Source organism: Ranitomeya imitator, chromosome 8, assembly GCF_032444005.1.
Source record: "Ranitomeya imitator isolate aRanImi1 chromosome 8, aRanImi1.pri, whole genome shotgun sequence".
Lineage (NCBI taxonomy): Eukaryota > Metazoa > Chordata > Amphibia > Anura > Dendrobatidae > Ranitomeya > Ranitomeya imitator.
The window spans coordinates 161268073-161295832 of NC_091289.1; the positions used below are offsets into that span (position 1 = coordinate 161268073).

A 27760-nucleotide genomic window follows, 5' to 3' on the forward strand; every position below is an offset into this window, starting at 1 on the left:
AAGTAAATGAATTCCAGAGCTTCTGTATCCGTTACAATGTTAGTCATGGAAGCAGGCAGATTGTACACTGATACCGTCCTTGTGATTTTCTTGACCTTCACTGGCCCTTAGTCTTGGGTAATTTTGATTCCAGACATGGATGGAAAACGGACAGGTCTCCATATCAACAAAAAACATGGGCACATGGACAGTTTGAAAGATTACAATGGGTACATTTTCTATATGTAAAAATCAGGAATAGAAACCAGCTGAGAAAATCGGATGTCTGAATGAGACCTAAAGAAGAGAACCACCACAGGCGCAATCCCATAAGGACAGCAGGAGCTATAAGGCTATGTGCACATGTTGAGGATTAGGGCTCATTTCCACTTGTGGGAGAAAAAAACGGTCCGATTTACGGACCGAAAAAACTGATGTAACGTGTGCGATTGTCATGCAAGTGTCATGTGAGTGTAATGCGATTTTTAATCGCATCATCCGTTTTTACATCCGTATGCAATCCTTTTTTTTTTCTCTGCAAATATTTTTATACAGTCATTTACAGGACTATTTACAGTGTTCTGTGCCACAGAATGGTAAGGTATCCGTAAAAAACGGATGGAATACGGATGGTCGGTATTACATGCGTTTTTTTTCTCGCACCCATTGACTTGCATTGGCGAGTCTCGTCCGAGACTCGCAGCAAATCGCAGCATGCTGCGATTTTTTTTTCTCAGCCGACACAGATTTTTCTCAGTCCGATTTCGGCTGAGAAAAAAATCGCAAATGGAATGTCACCTATTGATTAACATTGGTCCGAGTGCAATCCGATTTTTTTATCGGATTGCACTCGTCCGTTTTTCTCACAAGTGGAAATGAGCCCTTAGCCTTAGGAATTTCTGGTGCGGATTCTGCCTCTCCTGGCAGAAAACGCACCTGCGGATTTGTCACATTTTTTGTGCGTTTCCGCACCGTTTTTTGTGCGTTTTTGCTGCGGTTTTCTTGCGGATTTGCTGCATTTTTTTACCCCTGTGGTTTTCTATAATGGAATGGGTACAAAACGCTGCAGATTCACAAAAAAGAAGTGACATGCTACTTCTTTTAAACCGCAGCGTTTCCGCAGCAGATTTTCCGCAAAGTGTGCACAGCATTTTTTTTTCTCATTGATTTACATTGTACTGTAAATCATTTGCGGATCTGCAGCGTTTCCGCACCTCAAAAAACGCTGCAGATCCGCAGAGAATCCGCAACGTGTGCACATACCCTAAAACTCAGCAGGTCTCCACTAGCACTAGAGTATTTTATTGTTATATTTGCTTGCTTTTTATCAGGTCTACTGTGTGGAAGGCATTGAATAAAAGTTATGTTTTCAATATTATAATACCCCATTACTATTACATGGTGATTTTTTTTTTTTTTTTGCAGATCAAGTTGTAGTTTCAAATGATAACACTCATTTTATTATTTAATATACTGAAAAACTGTAAAGAAAAAAAAATCAGATGGGGTGAAATGGTGACCGCCCCACCCCACCCTCCACACTGTTCTATTTAGGATTTTATTTTATCGACTTTCTTCGTTTGGTAAAAACGACCTGGCAACATGTTTCTACAGGTTGCACACATAACAAACTTTGTCTTGTGTCACCATCCTCTGACACCCATAACTCTTATATTTCTCATAGAAATACTATGGTATTGCAGTGTATTATGAAATTGACAATCTCCTATGACGTCCAACCACAGGCTGGACTACATATTAGTTCTAATATGGCAGACATTGAGGCCTTCAGTAGTCACCCTGTTGTCATGACAATCAGTTAGCACCCCAAAATCATGTTGCACATTGGAGCTGATGGGCGTCAGAAGTGATGTCCAACATGCTAAGGCTATGTTCACACTCTGCAGATTCCACTGCGGATTTTTCCGCAGCAGAATTGCAAAATCCGCAGTGAAAACCCATCGCGGTTTTTACTGCGGATTTATCGCGGTTTTTACTGCGTTTTCTTCTGCGGATTTTCATCTGCAGTTTTCTATTGGAGCAGGTGAAAATCCGCAGAATAGAAGTGACATGCTGCGGAATGTAATCCGCAGCGTTTCCGCGCGGATTTTTCTGCAGCATGTGCACAGCGTTTTTTGTTTCCCATAGGTTTACATTGAAATGTAAACTCATGGGAAACTGCTGCGGATCCGCAGCGGTCAAATCCGCTGCGGATCCGCAGCAAAATCCGCAAAGTGTGAATATAGCCTTAAGGTTTTTCCAATTTTAGAAAACTAATGCCCAGTGGCTGCAGTTTGTTAAAAATTCCTCACTCACCCTCCCCTGGTCCAGTACTAAGTCTCTGTTGCTGCTCCTGGTGTTAATTGTCTGCAGTGCTGACGTCTTGTCAACAGCACTTACGTTACGACCGATGAGTTAGTTCAGCGGTTCTGCCCCAGTTGACGGCACAAGCTGCTGAGCTCACTGATTGGCTGCAGCATTGTGGTCGTGATGTCAGGGCTGCAGAATTACAGACACTGGGAGCAGCGGCGGAGATTCAGCACTACGGTACATCCGGGAAGGATAAGTAAAGCTCAGTTTGTTTGTTTCTTTTAAACTGCAGATGGGCACAGGGGTTTTCCAAAACCCATTTTAAGTGTAAGTTCACACTAGGTGTTTTTTTTTGCTTTTTTTTTTTGGCAGGAAAACCTGATCTTTTGGCAGGAAAGAAGCTGCAAAAAAAAAAAGAAGCAGGTTTTGCTTTGTTTTCGCTGCGTTTTTTTGTGCATTTTTTGCTGTGTTTTTGGCATGCTAGATTTGTCTCTTGTACATACTGATAAAGTTTAGTGGGAAAAAAAAGTCAGTGTACATGTTCAATATTTTTTTTTTGGACAGAGCCGGTCCTAGGGAAGAAAAAAATCGCAACATCCCCAAGTTTGAGCCGATATTCAGATTGCAGTAGGACATGCAAGTCAATGAGTGCGTGGAAACCATCTGACTGCACTCGGATGACATCTGAATTCTGTCCCGCGGACTGACAGAATGGAAAAGACGGAGACATTTTTTTTCTCCATCTTCTCCTCATCCGAGAGAATCGGAGCACACTACAATCACACTCCGACCAGAGTTTGATCAGTGTCAGTTGTGTATTCAACCCTATTTTTTCAAATGACTCTACGGTCATCTGCACGTGCCCTAAAGGGTAATTAAGAGAAGAGAGGACAGACTGCATGAGATGAAGACTTTGGGAGATGTTGGTTTTTTATTAACAGTTTATATGAGACAATTTCTCCATCTCCTCCATTGCCGGGGTCAGTGTATATCGCACATCACACGGATGATATCTGAGTGATGTGCGTTGTCTCACTCACATCCATAGGCTTATATGGGTGTGAGTGAGCAGAGACTCTGCCTAGTGTCAGTAACAATCGCAGCATGCTACGATTTCACTTACACACTGAAAACGGCCGAGGAAAAAAAACGGTTATGTGAGCTGCCCCATAGATGAATACTGGTCCAAGTGCTATGCGATTTTTTTTTTTTATTTTTTTTTATCGCATAGCACTCGTCCGTATTACGCTCTAGTGTGACTCCTGCCTTAGAAAACAACATGTCCTACAGCCTGCTTTGTTTTGTCGCTCCACCTCTCATAAACTTCCAACGTAACTGCCTGTGCTTCGAGAGGTTGTCCCTTACTTTACCACGGATGACCTATCCTTACGGTAGGTCATCAATGTCTGATCAAGAGGTGCGACACCAGCCAGCCCCGCTGATCTGCTGTTCTTGGTGTCGGGCAGAGCTGCGTTACAGTTACGGACCTGCACAGCACAGCCCTGTCTAGTGGCCATAGCCAGGTACTGCACATCCGGTCTCTATTGATTTGAATACTCTATACAGGTGATGTGCTGTGCACCTCTGTAACTGGTCAGTTCCAGCCGACACTGGGAACAGCCGATGGGCGGCAGTGCTGAGTGCTGCACCCCAACCGATCAGACATTGCTGACCTAAGGATAGGTCATTGATGTTAAAGAAGTGGACAACCTCTTTCAGCTGAGATGTTATCTCAGCTTTGATATGCACACAGTAGTCCAAATTTATCATTTGCTCTTTTTTTGGGGCCACCTATTTTTTCTGTCTATATGTATTTGCTGATGTTTATTGCACCAAATTCATCAAAATGGCACATAAGCTTTACAAATTTGGCACAAAGTTTAAAAAAAGGACTTCTTTGCTGTCATTACGCCAAATTTGGCAACTTTTTAAAAAAAGTTGCAATCGATGAGTTAGGTGAAAACATTTGGAAACGCTAAACTCCACCTACAAAGTGGAAAACAAAAAGGGCGAGCGCATATAAAACAGCATTTTTAGGTACAAAATTAGACAATTTTGTCTTCCTTCTGTTTCGTTAGGACAGGCTTTGTGTTTAGTAATGTGACAGGAGCTATTTTGAAAAACCTTTTATTGCCCCCTAAGACAAGCGTAAATAAATAATTAGAAGTACTTATGATTTTTTTTTTATAATAATGCATTTTTTCATTTAGTTTTATTTATGTCCTGGAAAACCCCTTCAAGGACAAGACACCAGATCACAAATCCAATCCCTACGCATGTTTCGCAGTTCGCTTTTTCAAGGGGTTATGGAACGAAGGAAGAATATAATGCTAATGGGTCTCCTAAAATGGTGACACAAACCAATTTTTTTTTTTGGGGGGGAGGAAAGTTCATAATTATTAATTTACTAAAATAATTAAAAAAAAAAAAAAAAACTATACACATTTAGTATCACTGTAATCATAGTGAGCCTGTGGAATTATGTAGCTAGATCATTTTTACTGGACATTCAATGCTGTAATAATGAAACAAAAAGAAATATGGCGGAATTGCATTTACCTTAGTTTTTTTTTTCCAGTTCTGTTAAAATGAACGGTGTCACTCAAAACTACAACTCAACCCGCAAAAAAAAAAAAAAAACAAGACTCCATATCGCTATGTAAACAGGAAAAATTAAAAAGATATGTCTCTTGGAAGAAGGCAAGGGAAAAAGAAAGTGGAAAAATACAAAAATTGGCCGCATCATTAAGGGGTTAAATATACTGCTCTGACATGAGAATATGCTTTAAACTTACTATACTACAACATTGTAGAACTTTGTACCATTACCGCAGGTCACAGGTCTCCATACAGCAATGGTGCAGTACATGGTGAATGTCCTCATGCTGCTGTCGCCCGACTACCCTTCTGATTCTGACCCTTTGGATAACACGGTTGCTGCTGGGTTTGAAGAAGGAGCGTTTTCAGCTCCAGTTACTTTGCAGCAAATGCAAAAAGATGCTTTTTCCTTATCTGAAAAAGTGAACAGCTTCTCTTTTTACATTATAAAGTGAGTGGAAGTATATGGTAACTAGCATAAATCATTACAGATGGCCGCATGTAAAGCAAAATTTCTCTCGCTATCACAGATGTTGCCAGGAGTTGGTGGAACACAACCCTATAGTGGATGAAGATGGTTATGAGATGAGACAGCTGCAGACAATTAAGGTAACGGTGTCCTACGCTACAGGATACATGGTGCCAGAGCCAAGGACATCATGTAGCAGACACTGGCTGTGTGACCTCAGCCAGGCATACTGCGGCGTTTCAGAGAAATGCATACTTTAAGAACTGTCAGGGACCGAGTAGCACTTGAGACTAGTCAGACAGGCGGTTCCCTGGCATCTTCTCCCCCGCCCACTGCCGTGGAGTGACAGGTCTCTCCCTATACACGCATGTAGAGAGAGACCTGTCAATCAAGAGCAGCAGGTGGGGAGAAGCTGCCGCGGATTTGCCTGTCCAACTAGTGTTCCTGTGCAGCTCAGTCCCCTGCACTTTCTCCCCACCCGCTGCCCTTGATCGGGCAGCAATTATCAGCTGTCAGGTTACTAAGGGATAAATAAAATAATTATATGATTAATGTAAATCTATTTTAATATGGCTTTTCTATTGAACATTTATTAATTAAAATAGTTGCAGTAGTTTCCATCTAGGATGGGAGAAACAGTAGACAAATGAACCCCCACTGTGATCCGCTAAAAATTGAAACAAGATAGAGCCTACTGAGAAACATCAGTACTTTACAGGCTGACTTGGTGATTTATCACAATGGCTACTGATGGAATTGCAGTAGCAACTAATCTATGTCTTGATCCTTTTTTATTGTTTAATTTCCCTTCTAAAGGCAAAGTTAATTAACTTTCTAAATAGTCTTCATTATTTGTTTACCAATTTCCTGCTGCAGAGGATCTGCAAATCCATTATCTAGCTGAACGCGTTGTATAAATGTTAGAAATCTGGCAGAGCTCCTGGTTCTCTTTGATTTCTCAGGATCTTCTCTCAGTTTAGAGACAGCAACGGTTTAGTGTGGGAGTCGTACCCAGATCTCCATAGTATGGACAGGGAAGAAAGCATGAACAGCCTCAGTGAGTGGAGAGGGAAAAGGCTATGAAAAAGAGTAATGCACATTAAGGCGAAATAAGTGCTAAATGGCTGTTCTGATATATTAGCTAACAATGAATACACACATGGTTCATGCATTATGGTTGTACCTATACCCCTTGCCTATCGCTTCTCCCATTCCTCAGATGAACTTGATGCACGTGTCTTTTTCAGCCATCCTATGTAGCTTCACATCCAGTCGTTACTTGTCTCCTTCCCCATAATCCTGTAGAATGTAAGTCCGCAAGGGCAGGGTCCTCGCCCCTCTGTATCAGTCTGCCATTTTTAGTTTCTTTACTGTAAGTGATATTTGTATTTTGATGTAACCCCGTCTCATGTACAGCACCATGGATTTAATGATGCTATATAAATAAATAATAATACTTGGAGAAACACTGTACTATTTTGTCAAATGACTGAAAAGGTTGTGACATAAATGCAATTCTCAAATCACTAAAGAAGCTGACTGTAGGGTATAAAATACAAATACTTTTTAGCTGTCTATGTCAAAATAGTTCCCCTTTGAAAGTTTTCCAGCCTGTTACGATGGGCATTTTAGGAGTCCAGCTCTAGCTTTTACCTGATCTCTCAAAAAAAAAAAATGCTCATTTTCAAATCAGAATTATATAATCGGACATGGAATTTCAAGGTAAGTACACCAGCTTTGCCAGGACTAATTTTTAAATGTAATAATTTATGCAGTTTATATTGTGAAATCTGGTGACAGATCTGGTTTAACACAATGAAATATGACCGGTCTCTTGAGTTTTATGCATCCTATAGGTTGCATTCAAAAACCATAATTGAAAATTTTCTTTCACTTTGTCCTTCAGAGTTCTTGCAGTGAATGGATTGAAACGTGCCAGATGCTTCTCTCAAACATTACAGACTATGCTGCTCCAACAGAGATGTCCAGAGAACTACAAAACACAGAAAACAAAGAGGTTACACATCATGTACTTGAGACTACTCCGCAAACAGATACAGTGAAACTGTTACATAGGGAAGGAATACCAACACAGAGTTTTTGGCAATGGGAACTGCAGTTGCAAACTAAAACCTCCCTGTATTATTTACCAGTATATAGCGGTATTATTTGGTGCCTGTTTTCAAGCAATACAGAATTCCAGTATATGTTCTTCAGCTCATGTGGGAAACTTAGCAAAAAAAAATATAGAACTTAAAGGGAACTTGTCACCAGGTTTTTTCATACTAATCTGAAAGCAGCATAACGTAGAGATAGAGACCCTGATTCCAGGGATGTGTCACTTACCGAGCTGCTTTCTTACAGTTTTGATAAAATAACAGGTTTATCAGCAGGAGATTATCACTAGAGGACTAGCAAACCTACCGCCAAACAACTGTTAGATCTGAAGCAGATAAAACAGTGATTATATTAAAACTGCAGTAAATAGCCCAATATGTGATACATTGTTGGAAACAGGTTTCTGTCCCTATATGTTGCTGCTCAAAGATGGGGTAGCAAAAACCTGGTGACAGATTTAGGTTTTTATTTTAAGAATTCAAATTAAATGTGCAATAAAAATGTCATACATTGTGTCAAAGTCAAGTGGGCCATATTTATAAAAAAGACGTACATCACTTTTATTCTTGCGTTCAGAATTGTACATAAATATAGAGAAAAACACATTGCTAAGCAGCACTAATTTATTATAGACTAGCCTTGGTAAATGATTTATGTATCCTGCAGGATCTACCATTAGAATATATTTTGCACTTGTAAAGACTGGGGCTCCAAGCATAAAGACTTTATCCAGGACTATTTTTTTCATTTCACTATGGGCCTATAAACTGACAGCTAGTTGCTACCTACCTGACTTTTGTGCCCGACACAGCCGACCTCTGCCGGTACAGATCTGTCGCTGACCACTTCTCAGGAGCTTCCGCTGGACTCATGTCGACAGACCAGTGGCTTCTCTTCTGCTCTATTGACAGGCCACGACTGCCGACGTCATGCTGATTGACAGCCAGGCTCCCCACTGCCTAACTGTGAAGAGCTGGATGTCAATCAGTATGATGTTGGCTATGGACAGAGCAGCCTTGATCAAAAAGAGATGCTCTGTTGACATGGATCAGCTGAATCGCCGACAGGAGCGGTCAATGACCGCTTCATGTTGGCTCTGAGCAGAACAGGCAAGTACTGTAGTTAGCAATTACCTGCCTGTTACTTTTTAGATTCATAGTACAAAACAAAAACCCTGTAAATATAAAAAAAAACATCGGTTTTGAGGATAGATGATAGGACTTCTGTTTTCTTTGCATGTTAGGCGTTGTGCACCTGATGGCTCAACTCATTACAATGAGTTCAGTTGGACTTCGTTTGTGCTCCTTTGCGGCAGTGTCCATCTTTTCAGAGGGGCATAAGAACGTAGTCGACGAATCAGTTGGAGACCACAAAAGCATCATATATTCCAATTTGTGTCTACTATGTTCTAGTTTAGTGCTCGGCTCCGGAAGTCTCACACTACAGACACGTTTGCCCAGGACGTCGTGAGGATCATTGGTTACGATGGCAACATTTGTAAGAAAGCATTGAAGGAAGAGGAAATTCCCGTTTTTGCACAGGTCAGTCATGTATTTCATGAACACTTGTATTTTACACCCTAGTAATAAAACATTTAGCCACATACATGTGTTACGCATCAGTGCTGTGCAATTAATAGACAGTAACTCTTTCTAATGTAGGGTGTCCTCACAGCTAGCCGGCCAAGCACCCCACGCTCCATACAAGCATTTGAGTCACTGACATCTTTGGAGCAACTGGAAAAGCGTCTCCTGTACGTACTCTTTGTTTTTTGTGATAAATGGTTCACAAAGAAAAAAAAACCGGGATAGTTTCTTCCCACATTTTACAAAATACCACCATTTTTTAAGATTTATTACATTTGTTCATTTTAAAGTGTTATTTTTATCAATTAACAAGATTCAATCCTAGGAATAATTGCAGACCGTTTTTAAAGAAACCCGACAGAGAGGTTGTTCCAAACATTTTGGAAAAACTAACCACAGATCTTCTGTGGATGTAGGCTTGCCCAAATCTTTGACTATTTATTTATGTATAATAGTACTCAGAGATGTTGGCATCAGGGCTCTGTGGGGGCTATGTCATCACTTCCATGACTTTGTTATATACCATAGTAAGACTGAGCAGCAACAAGACACAAGGTAGCTATACTACAAAAACAAGGTCTCTCCTAGGCAAAGATTTCAAAGTAGACTGGGGTATCAACATGTGCTCTTCAAGATGTTTGAGGAAACTTAGTGCAGCAGATGAGAGACGCATTATGATTTTTTGCCTTCGAAATCGGAAAATGTCCAGCAGTGCCATCAGCTTAGAACTGGCTGCAACTAGTGGGCCCAGCTACATCCATCTACTGTTCAGAGAAGACTGGCCAGAAGTGGTCTTCATGGAAATATTGTGGTAAAAAAATCATACCTTTGACACAAACAAGCCAACTGACTCAACTATTCATAAAAACATGCAGAAAAATTGCAGCATGTGCTCTGGACTGAGTCAAAATGTGACATTTTTGGCTGGAAAAGAAGGTAGTTTCTTCACAAAAAGGCTACAGATCTGTACAATAATGAGTGTCTGCAGGCAACCGTGAAGCATGGGGTACATTCTTAGTAAGTTGGGGCTGCAATTCTACAAAAAGGGTTTGGGATTTGGTCAAGACTAATATCTTCAATGCTAATAAATTCAAGCAGATACTTTTCCATCATGCAATACCATCAGCGAGGCATCTTGTTGTCCCAAAATTTATTTTTGTTAGACTTATGAAATGAGGTGAATCCTCTAAGCATTAGTTCCAGGTGGACACACGAACCTTGTGTATTGATGCAGGAAGTCATGTGAGATCTGACACACACAAGAATCTAAGGGTACCATCACATTTAGCGACGCTGCAGCGATCTAGACAACGATCCCGATCGCTGCAGCGTCGCTGTGTGGTCGCTGGAGAGCTGTCACACAGACAGCTCTCCAGCGACCAACTATGCGAAGTCCCCTGGTAACCAGGGTAAACATCGGGTTACTAAGTGCAGGGCTGCGCTTAGTAACCCGATGTTTACCCTGGTTACCAGTGTAAATGTAAAAAAAAAAAAAACACTACATTACTTACATTCCGGTGTCTGTCCCCCGGCGCTGTGCTTTCCTGCACTGTCAGCGCCGGCCAGCCGGAAAGCAGAGCAGTGACGTCACCGCTGTGCTTTACGGCCAGCCGGCGCTCACAGCCAGTGCAGGAAAGCACAGCGCCGGGGGACAGACACTGGAATGTAAGTATGTAGTGTTTTTTTTTTTTTTTTTTTACATTTACACTGGTAACCAGGGTAAACATCGGGTTACTAAGCGGCCCTGCGCTTAGTAACCCGATATTTACCCTGGTTACCAGTGAAGACATCGCTGAATCGGCATCACACACACACCGATTCAGCGATGTCTGCGGGAGATCCAGCGACGAAATAAAGTTCTGGACTTTCTGCTCCGACCAACGATGGCACAGCAGGATCCTGATCGCTGCTGCCTGTCAAACTCAACGATATTGCTAGCCAGGACACTGCAACGTCACGGATCGCTAGCGATATCGTTCAGTGACGGTACCTTTAGGAGCACATGACAAATGAAGTGGAACCCTGCGGGGATGAATACAAGCACAAACACCAACAGGACAGAAGGTGGAACACACCAAAAAAAGGACAAGAGTCTACAGGTGTGTGTCTAAATTGGCCTTAAATAAGGCTATGGAGATTGTCATTGATCCTCTCCGGACAACTTGCAAAACTTGATGCAGAGCCGAGAGCAGCAGATCCAGGTGAAGGAAACGAAACCCGGGATACCCTGCACAGGTGTGTTACAATTTTGCAGCAGAACAATGACCCCAAACACACAACCAATGCAATTAAGAACCATCATCATCGTAAAGAACAAGGAGTCCTGAAAGTGTTGATATGAACCCACCGAGCCCCGATCTCAAATCCTTGCTGAGTTTCTTCAAAACTGTGTGCTAGTTAAACTGTAAAGCGCTGCGGAATATGTTGGCGCTATATAAATAAAGATTATTATTATTATAGTGAACATAGGAGAACTGATGCTGTTTTGAAGGCAAAGGTTGATAGCACAAAATATTGATTTGATGTAGAATTCGCCTTTATTCACATAGTTTTATTTTGATCAATTAACAAAATACAATTGACACTTATATTTTTAAAGTGATCTTACTATGCAGTATTTTATTCTCACGTTCCAAAAATTTTTCAATAGTCCTGCGAGAACAATCCTTCACTACCACAGCAGCCAGCAATGAAATCGTTCAGGGACAATAATAAGATGTCAGTGTATTCTTTTATCAACTGTTTTTATTTCAATATTTACAAGCCTGATTCCCTTGCTAGGGAAGCAGAACTGAGAGCTCAGAAATCTGAAGAAAGGTCCGAAGGTCTGGAGGAAGAACTGAAAGCAGCATTGCAAAAAATACAGGAATTAGAAGTAAAATCCTCCGTAGAAAAAGAGAACAAAGAGGAATTTGATGGTAAGATGATTAGTGATGAGCGAGTAGACTCGTTGCTCGGGTTTTCCAGAGCTCGCTCGGGTGGTCTCTGAGTATTTGTGACTGCTCGGAGATTTAGTTTTAGTCGCAGCAGCTGCATGATTTGCGACTGTTAGACAGCTTGATTACATGTGGGGATTCCCAGGCAACCCCCACATGTACTCAGGCTGGCTAGCAGCTGTAAATCATGCAGCTGCGTCAACAAAAACGAAATCTCCAAGCACTGACAAATACTCGGAGATCACCCGAGCAACGAGTATACTCACTCATCACTAAAGAAGTTCACTAAATAACATGGAGAGATTGCTATATTGCTTCACCCAAGATACAGGAGATAACTTAGATTAGTAGATTTGTACAAGACAGTGCCCCAGATATTGGACACTATTTAATGAGAGTTCAGTGCTAGTTTGATTTGTACAGCTTCCCATTAAAAGAGTCTTTCTATCTGATAATGATGGTTTATCACTAGGATGTGCCACTGCTTTGATTGTTGGAAGTTGGAATTACCCCTTTAACAAAGAAGCAGTGTTCCCCAGTGAAGCAATAGAGAAACTCCTTTAACAAAGTAGCATAAACTTCCTACTTAAGGTACCTTCACACTAAACAACTTCACAACGATATCGCTAGCGATCCGTGACGTTGCAGCGTCCTGGCTAGCGATATCGTTGTGTTTGACACGCAGCAGCGATCAGGCCCCTGCTATGCCATCGTTGGTCGCTGCAGAAAGTCCAGAACTTTATTTTGTCGCTGGACTCCCTGCAGACATCGCTGAATCGGCGTGTGTGATGCCGATTCAGCGATGTCTTCACTGGTAACCAGGGTAAACATCGGGTTACTAAGCGCAGGGCCGCGCTTAGTAACCCGATGTTTACCCTGGTTGCCAGCGTAAAAGTAAAAAAAACAAACACTACATACTTACCTTCAGCTGTCTGTCCCCGGCGCTCTGCTTCCTGCACTGGCCGTGAGCGCCGGTCAGCCGGAAAGCAGAGCGGTGACGTAACCGCTGTGCTTTCCGGCCGCTGTGCTCACAGTGAGTGCAGGAAAGCAGAGCGCCGGGGACAGACAGCAGAAGGTAAGTATGTAGTGTTTGTTTTTTTTACTTTTACGATGGTAACCATGGTAAACATCGGGTTACTAAGTGCGGCCCTGCGCTTAGTAACCCGATGTTTACCCTGGTTACCGGCATCGTTGGTCGCTGGAGAGCTGTCTATGTGACAGCTCTCCAGCGACCAAACAGCGATGCTGCAGCGATCGACATCGTTGTCGGTATTGCTGCAGCGTCGCTTAGTGTGAAGGTACCTTTACTTACAAGAGTAAATTATTTACTTTTTACTCTGTGTAATAGGAAAAAAAAGGCCTCAAGTGTGCTTAAAGGGGTTCTCTGGGAAATGTAATAAAATACACATTTAAATATTAAACATTTTTCTAAATACCTTTATTTAATAAAAAAAAAAAGCTATGCTTTATCTAGTGCATTCTTTTAAGATTTCAAAGATGGCACCTGCCATACATTATTGTGCAGCCCGTCCTAGATTTCAGAAGAAACACAGTAGGTTGGGCTAAAGAAAAGGTTTATCTTCTCCTACAATCCCCGTGTTCTGTCAGGCTGATTGGATAGTGGAATATGCGTTCATGCAGCCTGACAGGACACCGCTCTGTCGTGACCTCTGTCTCCAGTAGACAGGACACCGCTCTATCATGACCTGTGTCTCCAGCCTGCAGGACGCTGCTCTGTCGTGACCTCTGTCTCCAGCAGACAGGACGCCGCTCTGTCGTGACCTGTCTCCAGCAGACAGGACGCCGCTCTGTCGTGACCCGTGTCTCCAGCAGACAGGACGCAGCTCTGTCGTGACCTCTGTCTCCAGTAGACAGGACACCGATCTGTCGTGACCCGTGTCTCCAGCCTGCAGGACGCTGCTCTGTCGTGACCTCTGTCTCCAGTAGACAGGACACCGCTCTATCATGACCTGTGTCTCCAGCCTGCAGGACGCTGCTGTCGTGACCTCTGTCTCCAGTAGACAGGACACCGCTCTGTCGTGACCTCTGTCTCCAGTAGACAGGACGCCGCTCTGTCGTGACCTCTGTCTCCAGCAGACAGGACACCGCTCTGTCGTGACCTCTGTCTCCAGTAGACAGGACACCGATCTTTCGTGACCCGTGTCTCCAGCCTGCAGGACGCTGCTCTGTCGTGACCTCTGTCTCCAGTAGACAGGACACCGCTCTGTCGTGACCCGTGTCTCCAACCTGCAGGACACCGCTCTGTCGTGACCTCTGTCTCCAGTAGACAGGACGCCGCTCTGTCGTGACCTATGTCTCCAGTAGACAGGACACCGCTCTGTCGTGACCTCTGTGTCCAGCAGACAGGACGCCGCTCTGTCGTGACCTCTGTCTCCAGCAGACAGGATGCCGCTCTGTTGTGACCTGTCTGTCTCCAGCAAACAGGGTGCCACTATGAAATTACCTACTAGGTAAAGCATAGCTTTTTGCTACCGTAAATTAAGATATTTAGAAAAATGTTTAAAATGTAAAGGTCTAATTTATTTTTATCTCATTTCTCAGAGAATCCCTTTAAATTAGTAAGTTACTCAGCTTATTAATACATTTCATGTCTCAAATGTGCTCCCAATCTTCACCTTTAAGAGCCCTGTCTGGGTTCTGAAATAATACAGTACTGGGTTTGCCATTTCAAGCACATTACCGATGTTATGTGTGAAGGGGACTTTCTGACTGCTCATTTCAATATGTAACCCAGTAACTGCACAGTGTCTATTGATCAGCTGTGACAGGCTTAGGTATTGAAATGAGCAGTCAGACAGCCCCCCTTACACTTTGCTTGAAATGGTAAATTCTGTATATCTTAGGCACAATCAGCACAGCACCTTCCTGGACCGGAGATTTCTGATGAAGACCTGGGAAGCATTTGAACCAAAAAAAAAAAAAAATTATATATCTAATTTTAGGACAACTTTTATAAACAGGAAAAACTCCTAACACTTAACAGATCGGACGATGAGTTGACTGCATTGGGGTCTCGTAGCTGGAACCTCCCATGATCGGATATTTAAAATATTTCCAATTAATATATTTCATAACTTAATTTTCAGAAAATCCCCCTTTAAGAGGTCCTGTCATGTCCTGATATGTCCATTTTTGTAAACTATTGCAATTACCACAAAATAAATCGTATCAGCAGTAATTGTGTCAGACTGTGTAGGGGATATTTCCCATTGAAAGAGGAATGGTAACAAAGTTATCAATTTATTCATAAACTTCTGGGAGGAATAACATAGGATTAGGTTCTGCAGAATTATTTGAATGTCTCTCAGTGGCTATTAGCTTTCAGAAATGGGGTTAATCTGCAGATTAACACCACTACAATGCTGCCCAACCAACCACCTTACTAAAAGTGCGGCTACAAGGAGAAAATTAACTTTATTCTTCCTTATAGCCGCCGGCTTTCAGTCATAGAGGTGCGGGTTCAGTCACCGTTCAGTACACAGTAAGTGGTGGCAATAAACACGCCGCAGCACATTAATTGACAGCTCGCTCTGCAGCACATCTGTGCAAAGCAAGCTGTTAAAGTGCCAGATCATGCTTGTAGCCTCCACTCACAATGCTGTGAGCAATGACTGCAGACACTCCTAGCTTGCCTCTATGACTTAAATCCGGCGGCTCTCGAGAGGAATAGTTCATTTTCTCTACATAGCTGTACTTTCAGTAAGGCAGCCGGACAGGTTTGTGATGCTAATAACCTGCATATTAAGCCTATATCTTACAGGTTAATAGAATTAATGACATGACAGGTTCCTTTTAAAGAGGCCCTGTCAGCTATTCTTACATTACTGTTTATTGAGGGGTTTCAAAACCAAAACTCCCTTATACACAATCCCCAAGATACTGTGTATATATTGCTCATTCGTTATAAATACGCTATAATGTACCTGACTGTGATTCTCGTACTACCCAGTATCCATAACACATATATATTTTCTTCTTAATAGAAACTCCAGTGCACATTGAAGTTCAAAGTGAACAACTAAGTCTCCCTGTACCAACAAAAAAGAGGCCCAAATCAAGTAAAGCAAAGCATCACAAATGATACAAGAGCTTCTAGTGGCATCAGTATGTGTGTACACGATACCTTGGAACGTGCCTGGCCTTCACCCCTCTCTTTATATTCGCAGAACGATCATAATTAAGGAATATTAGAATAATCCTTTTTCCCTGCATAATAAGATTACATATTTGCATTGATATAAATTGTTTAATGTAATCCTATTGTCAGTCCTGAAATGGGAACTAGAATTTCAACTAATTTTGCATAAATCAGTAAATATAGTAAACCTTGTAATATCTTATCAGATATATTATATGACCCGGGCATGATGGAGTTAATCAAGTATCAGGAAATCTCATGCCCTCTGTGAGAAATCTGAAGGTTGCATGATGTTTGATCTTGCAACAGGAAGATGATCCCAATCAAACCTCAAAGTCCACCGAGGCCTCATTTCAGAAGACGTCTTGGCATATTCTTCACTGGTGTCACATTTTCTATGGGATTTCAAGAAAGTGGTTGCAGTCCATTTTACTTTTAGGCAAGGTTCACATTGCGTCAATGGGAATGCGCTGACGGCATCCGTTACACAGTGGCACTAAGGCTATGAAACGGATGCGTTAGCGCACCCATTGACTGCCATGTTCTAACGCATCGCTAAGGCATGTCATAATCGGCATGCATTAGCGATGTGTCGTCATTCTGTGACGGACCCATGGACACGGTCTGCAGCATTTCCAGGTCCGTCACCGATAGCGTAGGTGAGCACCTGCGCTATCGCGATCGCATAACACAATCTTTAAAAGGCACTAGCGTTGGTGCAGTCCGTTTAACGCATGTGATGAACGGACTGTACCAACGCAATGTGAACCCAGCCTTGCTAACATAAATGAGTTGCTTTTTAAGATAAATTACTAAGTTTCTTACATTTGCTTGGAATATTTATTTATGCAATTTTTTGAACAGACAGTGACCATTTACATTGCATTAAACCAATAACAAACAGCTGAATATTTGCTAGTTTTGCTAATAAACCTAATTTGCAACGGGGCTTGAATAATTTTGATTGGAACTGTACATATTTGTATAAGATAACACACAAGTACTGTTCTGTATCATTGTAAAGTACAAGGCTTTCAACTTTACAATTACGGTAATTAATATTGATATTGAAAACAACTGTATTAAGAAATGTTTTAAAAGGTTTTACCTATTAAATAGGTTTTACAATATAAAAATTTTATGTGATAAATTGTACTTTTTGTTTGTATTTTATGAAGCTTTTAAATTGGTTATTATCAATTATGGCATAACCAGAGTATACAGTAGGTCTGATAGGTTGGAAAAATAGAAGAAACAAGGCTCCCTCATCCATGTTCCACCACACAAATTGACCGGCAGTGGCTGCATCCACAGACTAAGGGCTCATTCAGACGTTATTTTTTGCATATGAATGCTATCTTTGTTCTTTATGGACAGCACTCGTACCTGTAATAGTGAATAGTATCGTTCACATGTCTGTGATTTGGAAAATGTTCCCTTTAAGGGTATGTGTCCACGTTCAGGATTGCATCAGGATTTGGTCAGGATTTTATGTCAGTATTTGTAAGCCAAAACCAGGAGTGGAACAATTAGAGGAAAAGTATAATAGAAACACATGCACCACTTCTGCATTTATCACCCACTCCTGGTTTTGGCTTACAAATACTGACATAAAATCCTGACCAAATCCTGATGCAATCCTGAACGTGGACACATACCCTTACCGAAAGCAAACTGAGAATTTGAAACCAATTAGGAAGTGAAGTACAGGAAGGTGCAGAACTTTTTTTATTGTATTATCCAGAAGGAGAGGACAAGCCTTTCAAGGAAAGTTTTTACTGAAGTGTTGTGTGTGTGTGTATGCAGTAAAATTCTGATAGCAAGACAAATTTTATAACCTTCAAAATCTCAGTATAAAACAAGTATAGATTGATGACTTACAAGTGCTTATCACAAAATTATAACATAATAGTAACATAGTAACATAGTTAGTAAGGCCGAAAAAAGACATTTGTCCATCCAGTTCAGCCTATATTCCATCATAATAAATACCCAGATCTACGTCCTTCTACAGAACCTAATAATTGTATGATACAATATTGTTCTGCTCCAGGAAGACATCCAGGCCTCTCTTGAACCCCTCGACTGAGTTCGCCATCACCACCTCCTCAGGCAAGCAATTCCAGATTCTCACTGCCCTAACAGTAAAGAATCCTCTTCTATGTTGGTGGAAAAACCTTCTCTCCTCCAGACGCAAAGAATGCCCCCTTGTGCCCGTCACCTTCCTTGGTATAAACAGATCCTCAGCGAGATATTTGTATTGTCCCCTTATATACTTATACATGGTTATTAGATCGCCCCTCAGTCGTCTTTTTTCTAGACTAAATAATCCTAATTTCGCTAATCTATCTGGGTATTGTAGTTCTCCCATCCCCTTTATTAATTTTGTTGCCCTCCTTTGTACTCTCTCTAGTTCCATTATATCCTTCCTGAGCACCGGTGCCCAAAACTGGACACAGTACTCCATGTGCGGTCTAACTAGGGATTTGTACAGAGGCAGTATAATGCTCTCATCATGTGTATCCAGACCTCTTTTAATGCACCCCATGATCCTGTTTGCCTTGGCAGCTGCTGCCTGGCACTGGCTGCTCCAGGTAAGTTTATCATTAACTAGGATCCCCAAGTCCTTCTCCCTGTCAGATTTACCCAGTGGTTTCCCGTTCAGTGTGTAATGGTGATATTGATTCCCTCTTCCCATGTGTATAACCTTACATTTATCATTGTTAAACCTCATCTGCCACCTTTCAGCCCAAGTTTCCAACTTATCCAGATCCATCTGTAGCAGAATACTATCTTCTCTTGTATTAACTGCTTTACATAGTTTTGTATCATCTGCAAATATCGATATTTTACTGTGTAAACCTTCTACCAGATCATTAATGAATATGTTGAAGAGAACAGGTCCCAATACTGACCCCTGCGGTACCCCCCAATCAAAAAGTTAATTTTCCAGTTCTTCAATACAAAAAGTGAAACTCATTATATAGAGTCATTACAAAAGAGTGATCTATTTCAAGTAACATAGTAACATAGTTAGTAAGGCCGAAAAAAGACATTTGTCCATCCAGTGTTTATTTGTGTTAATGCTGATGATTATGGCTTAGGCTGGTTTCACACTTGCGTTTTTGTCTGCTGCGTTTTTTTTCAAAAAAACGCATGCGTTTTTTTTTCCTATATTTAACATTGAAAACGCATGCGTTTTTTTGTGTATGCGTTTGGTCGCGTTTTGCAACGCATGCGTTTTTTTACTGCATGCGTTTTTTTTCTAAAATGCTACTTGTAGTATTTTTAGAAGCGTTTTTTGGACCAAAAAAAAACGCATGCGTTTTCATGCGTTTTTTTTGTGTCAAAAAATGCATTGGAGTCAATGGAGACGCATGCGTTTTTTGGTGCATGCGTTTTTTGCGTTAAAAAACGCATGCGTTTTTTTATTAAAAACACTTAAAACACACTAATATGCCACCACCCAACGTAAAGGTGATAAAGGGATCCTAACCCTACCCCTAACCCTACCCCTAACCCTAAGGGATCCTAACCCTACCCCTAACCCTACCCCTAACCCCTTTATGGTTAGGGGTAGGGTTAGGGTTAGGATCCCTTAGGGTTAGGGGTAGGGTTAGGGTTAGGGGTAGGGTTAGGGGTAGGGTTAGGATCCCTTAGGGTTAGGGTTAGGGGTAGGGTTAGGGGTAGGGTTAGGGGTAGGGTTAGGGGTAGGGTTAGGATCCCTTAGGGTTAGGGTTAGGGGTAGGGTTAGGGGTAGGGTTAGGATCTCTTTAGGGTTAGGGTTATGATCCCTACCCCTAACCCTACCCCTACCCCTAACTATTTCTGTTTATAGTGGGTTTTTTACTTTTTTTTAATGATTGGCAGCTGTCACACATTTCTCAGCATGCGTTTAAAAAACGCAAACGCATGAAAAAACGCATGTAAACGCGGTAAAACGCCGCGTTTTTTACACCACATGCAAAAACGCATGCGTCAAAAAAACGCAGCGTTTGCATGCGTTTACATGCGTTTTTTCACCATTTTTTTTTTTTGCGTTTTTTACCGCAAAAACGCACCCAAAAAAACGCAAATGTGAAACCAGCCTTACAGCCAAAGAAAACCCAAAAGTCATTATCTCAGTAAATTTGAACAATTAACAAAAAACACCTGCAAAGGTTTCCTAAGCGTTTAAAAAGGTCCCTTAGTCTTTTTCAGTAGGCTTCACAATCATGGGGAAGACTGCTGACTTGACAGATGTCCAGAAGGCAGTCACTGACAGACCACAAGGAGGGTGAGCCACAAAAGGTCTTTGCTAAAGAAGCTGGCTGAGTGCTATATCCAAGCATAGTAATGGAAAGTTGAGTGGAAGTAAAAAGTGTGGTAGAAAAAAGTGAACAAGCAACCAGGATAACCACAGCCTTGAAAGGATTGTTAAGAAAAGGTCATTAAAAAATTTAGGGGAGACTCACAAGGAGTGGACTGCTGCTGGAGTCATTGCTTCAAGAGCCGCCACACACAGACGTATCCAGGACATGGGCTACAAGTGTCACATTCCTTGTGTCAAGCCACTCATGACCAATAGACACCACCAGAAGCGTCTTACCTGGGCCAAGGAGAAAAAGAACTGGACTGTTGCTCATTGGGCCAAGGTGTTGTTTTCAGATTAAAGTAAATTTTGCATTTCATTTGGAAATCAAGGTCCCAGAGACTGGAGGAAGAGTGGAGAGGCCACAATCCAAGCTGCTTGAGGTCTAGTGTGAAGCTTCCACAATCCGTGATGGTTTGGGGAGCCATGTCATCTGCTGGTGTAGGTCCACTGTGTTTTATCAAGAACAAAGTCAGCGCAGCCATCTACCAGGAAATTTTAGAGCACTTCATGCTAGCCTCTGCCGACAAGCCTTTTGGAGATGGAAATTTAATTCTTCAGCAGGACTTGGCACCTGTCCACACTGCCAAAAGTACCAATATCTGGTTTACAAACAACAGTATCACTGTGATTGATTGGCAGCAAACTCGCCTGACCTTAACCCCATAGAGAATCACTGTGTTTGTGTATGACTCTATATAGCATATGAGTTTCACTTTTCATTTTGAAGAACTGAAACAAATTACCTTTTTGATGATATTCTAATTTTGTGAGAAGCACCTGTATATAATATATATATATTTTAGTAAAAAATTAGACAAGAATAAGACTGTCGCATCAACTTGCAAGACAAAAAGGCGGAGGCATTATTAATATCAATATGTAAAAACGGATTTAATTTCAGCGCCTCCGCGGTTTGCTTTAGTTTTACAGGTCCCTAAATATTAAATGACTTCCTTGGTTTAGAGCATTGGAGAATCTTTCTTAGTATCCTTGTCTGCATCAGTGTCAGACTTAGGTAAATCTGTCTTCGCATTATTTGCCTGCAAGTTTGGCAGAATATTGAGGTTCATGAGGTCAAAAGGAAACGGTACAAGGAAGGTGGCGGGTTTTTCAGATGTCATACATTGTAATGTGTGAAGATACCGCAGCTGAACTGCTGTGGGCGATCCCGATAAACTCTCTGCTGCAAGTTTCAGAGACTCTGACACAGATTTTTCACATTCTGCTGCAAGAATCTGTCGAACAAAAAAAGTTTTGAATATAAAAACGGACTATGCAAAAAGTGTAGATTTCATTGGTGCTCATTTTCCTTACCTTTACTTTAGCATTTCTTTGTGCTTCAGCTTCTGAAGCCAGCGACTGCTTAACGTCTTCAGGAAGGTTAATATCTTTACTAAAGACGGGAGCAAAAATGTCAGAATATTATAGGGAAATACGGCTCTGGCAAAAATTAAGAGACCACTGCAAAATTTTCAGTTTGTTTTTTTCTCTTCATAGGTATATTTTTGAGTAAAATGTAAATTGTTCTTTTATGCTATAAACTACTGACAACATGTCTCCGAAGTTCCAAGCAATAAATTTTGTATTTATTTTCTGAAAATGATAAATGGTCAAAATAACAAAAAAAATGCATTGCTTGCAGACCTCAAATAATGCAAAAAAAACAAGTTCATAATCATTTAGAAACAACAATACTAATGTTTTAACTCAGGATGAGTTCAGAAATCAATATATTGTGGAATAACCATGATTTTTATTCTTGGCATGCTTTCCGCCAGTCTTTCATACTGCTTTTGGGTGATCTTATGCCACTCCTGGTACAAAAATGTAAGCAGTTCTTCTTTGTTTGATGGCTTGTAACTATCCATCTTCCTCTTGACTACATTCCAGAGGTTTTCAATGGGGTCCAGGTCTGGAGAGGGGCTGGCCATGACAGGGATTTGATGTGGTGGTCCTTCATCCATACCTTGATTGACCTAGCTGTGTGGCATGGTGCATTGTCCTGCTGGAAAAACCAGTTCTCAGAGTTGGGGAACATTGCCTGAGCAGAAGGAATGAACTGTTTTTCCAGGATAACCTTGTATGTGGCTTGATTCATACGTCCTTTGCAAAGACTAACCTGCCCAATTCCAGCCTTGCTGAAGCATCCCCAGATCATCACTGATCCTCCACCAAATTTCACAGTGGGTGCAAGACACTGTGGCTCGTATGCCTCTCCAGGTCTCCGTCAAACCATTAGACGACCAGGTGTTGATCTGGGGATGCTTCAGCAAGGCTGGATTTGGGCAGGTTAATCTTTACGAAGGATTGTTGGTAGTGATGAGCGAGTATACTCGTTGCTTGGGTTTTCCCAAGCATGCTTGGGTGATCTCCCGAGTATTTATGACTGCTCGGAGATTTAGTTTTTCTTGCCTTAGCTGCATGATTTACGGCTGTTAGCCAGCCTGAGTACATGTGGGGGTTGCCTGGTTGCTAGGGAATTCCCCACATATAATCAAGCTGTCTAGTAGCCGCAAATCATCTAGCTGCGGCAAGGAAAACTAAATCTCTGAGCAGGCATGAATACTCGGAGACCACCCGAGCGTGCTTGGGGAAAACCCGAGCAACGAGCATACTCACTCATCACTAATTGTTGACACTTTATTACAGGGATCTACATAGGTAATAACTTTACTGCTTCCTGAACTGTTTAGATAGTAAACTGTGACCTGCCACTATATGTATGGCATACCTTGGAATATGTTCCTTTTTTTCTTTTCAAGAACCTTTCTAATTTTAATGGATTTTATACATTTTGACAAATAATCAATATTGAAACATAGCTTATGTACTTCATTTTTTTTACCTTGAGGAGACATTTTTTGGTAAATACTTGTTTAAGATTAATATTCAGAACTAGAAAAATGTAAAGGGAACCCCTCACTATGAAAATGCAGACCAATCTGCAGGACCCATGAAGGGGGAGCTGCACAGATCGATACATATTTTTTAAAGAAAACATCCAGTATATCCAGTGTTTAAACAATTTAATCCTCAGCTCTCTCTGGGCTTTTTGGTCCAGTGGGCGGTCCTAACCAGTGACTGACATTTATTTTGTACAAGTGTGCATGCAGAGGTAGCTGTCAGTCACTGATAGGACTGCCCACTGGACTGAAAAGCCCAGAAAGAGCAGAGGTGTAAATGATTAAATCACAGGTTATAGTGACTGATTATGTAGTTTTGTAAGAAAACAATCTACCCTGCTTCCCCCTGCTCTATAACATAATGCTTGAAAATTAGCCTGCATTTTCAGTGATAGAAAAAAAGGGTTGCACTCTATCGTGCTAAAGCATGTCAATGTGAAATATGTAGTATTGAAAGATAGGAGACAAAAAAAAAGCGCAAATAGGGTCTTATCCCCAGGATTGTTCTTAATCAATTGTGAGAGAACTGCTCACCTGGTAGTACACAGTACAAGCGTGTAGTTGTCAGCTGCTGCAGATCCACAGGTCGGCGTTGCGACCTCTCAGGACCGTTATAATAAATGAAATGTGGATTACATCTGCGCTGCTGCGACAAATAATAGATCCAGATATACTGTTAGGGTGTTCGGGTGGTTTATTCAACGCGTTTCGAAGCTCAAAGGCTTCTTCTTCAGGAAGTTTCCACACAAAGATATCTTTGTGTGGAAACTTCCTGAAGAAGAAGCCTTTGAGCTTCGAAACGCTGGATCTATTATTTGTCGCAGCAGCGCAGATGTAATCCACATTTCATTTATTATAACGGAATGTGAAATATGTGAAACTTGAATTGCAATACGGCTTTTGAGTTTTAGGAAAAATATGAGATGCTTAGCATAACATTTGGCCAAATTATATCTCCCATCAACCATTGTCAAGGTGGTCTCAAAGTCTGTGTGAATACCTCTCTAAGGCTGATATTATTATTATACATTTTTAGAGCGCCATTTATTCTATGACCCTTTACATGTGAAAGGGGCAGATATAGACAGGCACAATAAGCATGAGCAAAACAAGGCACACACAAGTACAGAAGGAGAGAGGACCCTGCCCGCGAGGGCTCACAGTCTACAGGGGATGGGTGAGGATACACTGGGGACGGTAGAGCTGGTCTTGCGGCAGTTCAGCAGACTAAGGATTACTGCAGGTTGTAGGCTTGCCGTAAGAGGTGAGTTTTCAGGTTTTTTTTTTAAGGTTTCCGTGGTAGGCAAGAGTCTGATGTGTTGGGGTAGAGAGTTCCAGAGTATGGGGGAAACACGAGAGAAGTCTTGTATGCAGTTGTTAGAAGAGATAAGAGGGGAGTAGAGAAGGAGATCTTGAGAGGATCGAAGGTTGCATGTGGGTAAGTACCGGGAGACTATGTCACAGATGTATGGAGGAGACAGGTTGTGGATGGCTTTGTATGTCATAGTTAGGGTTTTGAACTGGAGCCTCTGGACAATAGAAAGCCAGTTAAGGGCTTGGCAGAGAGGAGAGGCTGGGAAATAACGGAGAAGCAGAGTGTAGGATGGATTGGAGTGGTGCCAGAGTCCTAGAGGGGAGGCCAGAGAGTAGGAAGTTGCAGTAATCGAGGCGGGAGATAAGGGCGTGCACTAGCATTTTTGTGGTTTCATGGTCAAGGGATGCACAGATCCGGGAAATATTTTTGAGTTTCAATCAGCAGGAGGACACATGGGCTTGGATATGAGGCTTGAAAGAGAGGGAGAGTCGAGGATCACCCTGAGGCACTGAGCATACGGGACTGGGAAAAGTGAGCAGCCATTGACATTGATGGATAGGTCTCGTGGAGGGGTAGAGTGAGATGGGGGAAAGATGATGAATTCTGTGTTGTCCATGTTCAGTTTTAGAAAGCAAACAGAAAACAAAGCTGAAATAGCAGACAGACATTGTGGGATTTTAGTCAGTAAGGAGGTGAGGTCAGGTCCAGATAGGTACCGTATTTTCTGGTGTATAAGACGACTGGGCGTATAAGAAGACCCCCAACTTTTCCATATAAAATATGGAGTTTGGGATATACTCGCCGTATAAGACGGGGGTCATCTTATACGCCCAGTCATCTTATACAGCATGTGCGGTGCGGATGGTTCCCAGGGTCTGGAGGAGAGGAGACTCTCCTTCAGGCCCTGGGATCCATATTCATGTGAACAAAAGAATACAAATAAAAAATATGGGATATACTTACCCTCCGATGGCCCGCGGCTCTCAGCGGTGCAAGCGGCGGCCTCCGTTCCTAAGGATGCATTGAGCGAAGGACCTTCGATGACGTCGCTGTCGCGTGACCGGTTGGTAGATCTGCGTGTCATCGGCGTAGAGATGATACTGCAAATTGTGGGATTCTATGAGCTGTCCCAGGCCAAAGGTGTAGATGGAGAAGAGCAGGGGCCTAGGAGTGAGCCTTGGGGAACACCGACAGACAGGGGGCAAGGTGAGGAGGTGGTGTGGGAGAGGAAGACACTGAATGTTCGGTCTGTTAGATATGACGAGATCCAGGATAGGGCAAGTCTGTGAGATGAAAGAATCTGTAGCAGGAGGGAATAGTCGACAGTGTCGAAGGCAGAAGACAGGTCCAAGAGAAGGAGGACAGAGTACTGTCGCTTGCTCTTGGAGGTTAGTATCCAAATTACTGGGTGAATATGGACACCTCTCTCAGCAATGCCTGCTTTTATGGGTAAGTAGGGACCTGCTGTAATTAAAATCACCGCCTGGTGAAGGGCGGAGTGCTCAGTCAGTAAACTAATATAATAATGACCTCCTCCTGGTATGCACCTATTCACACTAGTCTGGATGGGCCAGTCAGTTTTTTTGTTATTTGCATTTTCAGTAAAGGCCCCTTCACATTTAGCGACGCTGCAGCAATACCGACAACGATCCGAATCGCTGCAGCGTCGCTGTTTGGTCGCTGGAGAGCTGTCACACAGACCGCTCTCCAGCGACCAACGATGCCGGTAACCAGGGTAAACATCGGGTAACTAAGCGCAGGGCCGCGCTTAGTAACCCGATGTTTACCCTGGTTACCATGCTAAAAGTAAAAAAAAACAAACAGTACATACTTACCTACAGCCGTCTGTCCTCCAGCGCTGCGCTCTGCTTCTCTGCTCTCCTCCTGTACTGTCTGGGAGCCGGAAAGCAGAGCGGTGACGTCACCGCTCTGCTTTCCGGCTCACAGACAGTACAGGAGGAGAGCAGAGCACAGCGCTGGAGGACAGACAGCGGTAGGTAAGTATGTAGTGTTTGTTTTTTTTTACTTTTAGCATGGTAACCAGGGTAAACATCGGGTTACTAAGCGCGGCCCTGCGCTTAGTTACCCGATGTTTACCCTGGTTACCAGTGAAGACATCGCTGGATCGGTGTCACACACGCCGATCCAGCGATGTCTCCAGGGAGTCCAGCGACGAAATAAAGTTCTGGACTTTCTTCAGCGACCAACGATCTCCCAGCAGGGGCCTGATCGTTGGTCGCTGTCACACATAACGATTTCATTAACGATATCGTTGCTACGTCACAAATAGCAACGATATCGTTAACAATATCGTTATGTGTGAAGGTACCTTAAGACTGTTTCCCTTTAATTAATTATCAACTAGAGAGAAAAATGTTTTCACTGAATATCTACTTTTATTAAAACATTTAATGGGATGGATGGCCATTCTATCTTTTACAAATTCACAAAAAATGTCACAGTTCAGGAGGTACGGCCTGCTCCTGGCTTCTAGTAATCCCCTCTGGAGTTTTAACATTTATTTTTGTTCCCCAGTACTTCCCTTGTTCACACTTACATTTCTGTTCTCTCTACTTTGATCCCCCAACGACAAGTCACAGCATCCAGTGCTACCTGTAAGGAGGTAACATCATTTTTTTCCCACAAGTTACCATATTTAAACTTATATAATTACCACAATGTGTGACTTAAGGTTACTCCTAATTCTTATCACCATTGAAATCTATTTCTGCTTTAAAATGGCATTCTTCCCACAAGATACCGAAAGCAAAGGATACAGTGGTGTGAAAAAGTGTTTGCCCCTTCCAGATTTCTTATTCTCTTGCATGTTTGTCACACTCAGATCTCAATTACTTTGTATCTCATTTGTTCCAGAATTCCTTTGGATTGATGTCTAGCTTTTGAGGATCTTATGGTCCACTTCACTTTGTCAGGCAGGTCCTATTTAAGTGATTTCTTGATGGAGAACAGGTGTAGCAGTAATCAGGCCTGGGTATGGCTAGGGAATTTTGGGACTCGCCCTCCAAAAGATGT

At 42.1% G+C, this 27760-nt stretch overlaps 2 protein-coding genes across 3 annotated transcripts in view; one reads left to right on the forward strand and one right to left on the reverse strand.

Moving 5' to 3' along the window:
• AXDND1 (axonemal dynein light chain domain containing 1) overlaps window positions 1-17305 on the forward strand; it is a 48285-nt gene extending 30980 nt beyond the window's left edge. Inside the window, exons 18-24 of one of the 2 annotated variants that reach the window (XR_011315084.1) lie at window positions 5124-5338; window positions 5418-5496; window positions 7263-7373; window positions 8887-9015; window positions 9136-9227; window positions 11850-11978; window positions 16001-16127. Coding sequence is in view for 1 of the 2 variants with exons in the window: in XM_069737700.1 (XP_069593801.1) it covers window positions 5124-5338; window positions 5418-5496; window positions 7263-7373; window positions 8887-9015; window positions 9136-9227; window positions 11842-11978; window positions 16001-16098 (861 nt within the window). In the remaining variant the exon portion in view is untranslated. Of the gene's footprint in view, window positions 1-5123; window positions 5339-5417; window positions 5497-7262; window positions 7374-8886; window positions 9016-9135; window positions 9228-11841; window positions 11979-16000 lie in introns of both variants that reach the window. The other variant, XM_069737700.1, reaches the window with a different exon arrangement.
• A 3953-nt stretch (window positions 17306-21258) lies between these two features.
• NPHS2 (NPHS2 stomatin family member, podocin) overlaps window positions 21259-27760 on the reverse strand; it is a 47185-nt gene continuing 40683 nt past the window's right edge. The window contains exons 10-12 of the mRNA XM_069737630.1: window positions 27285-27340; window positions 21824-21902; window positions 21259-21744 (exon numbers count right to left, since the gene is read on the reverse strand). Of these exons, the coding sequence (XP_069593731.1) occupies window positions 21469-21744; window positions 21824-21902; window positions 27285-27340 (411 nt within the window). The 3' untranslated portion in view covers window positions 21259-21468. The remainder of the gene's footprint in view (window positions 21745-21823; window positions 21903-27284; window positions 27341-27760) is intronic.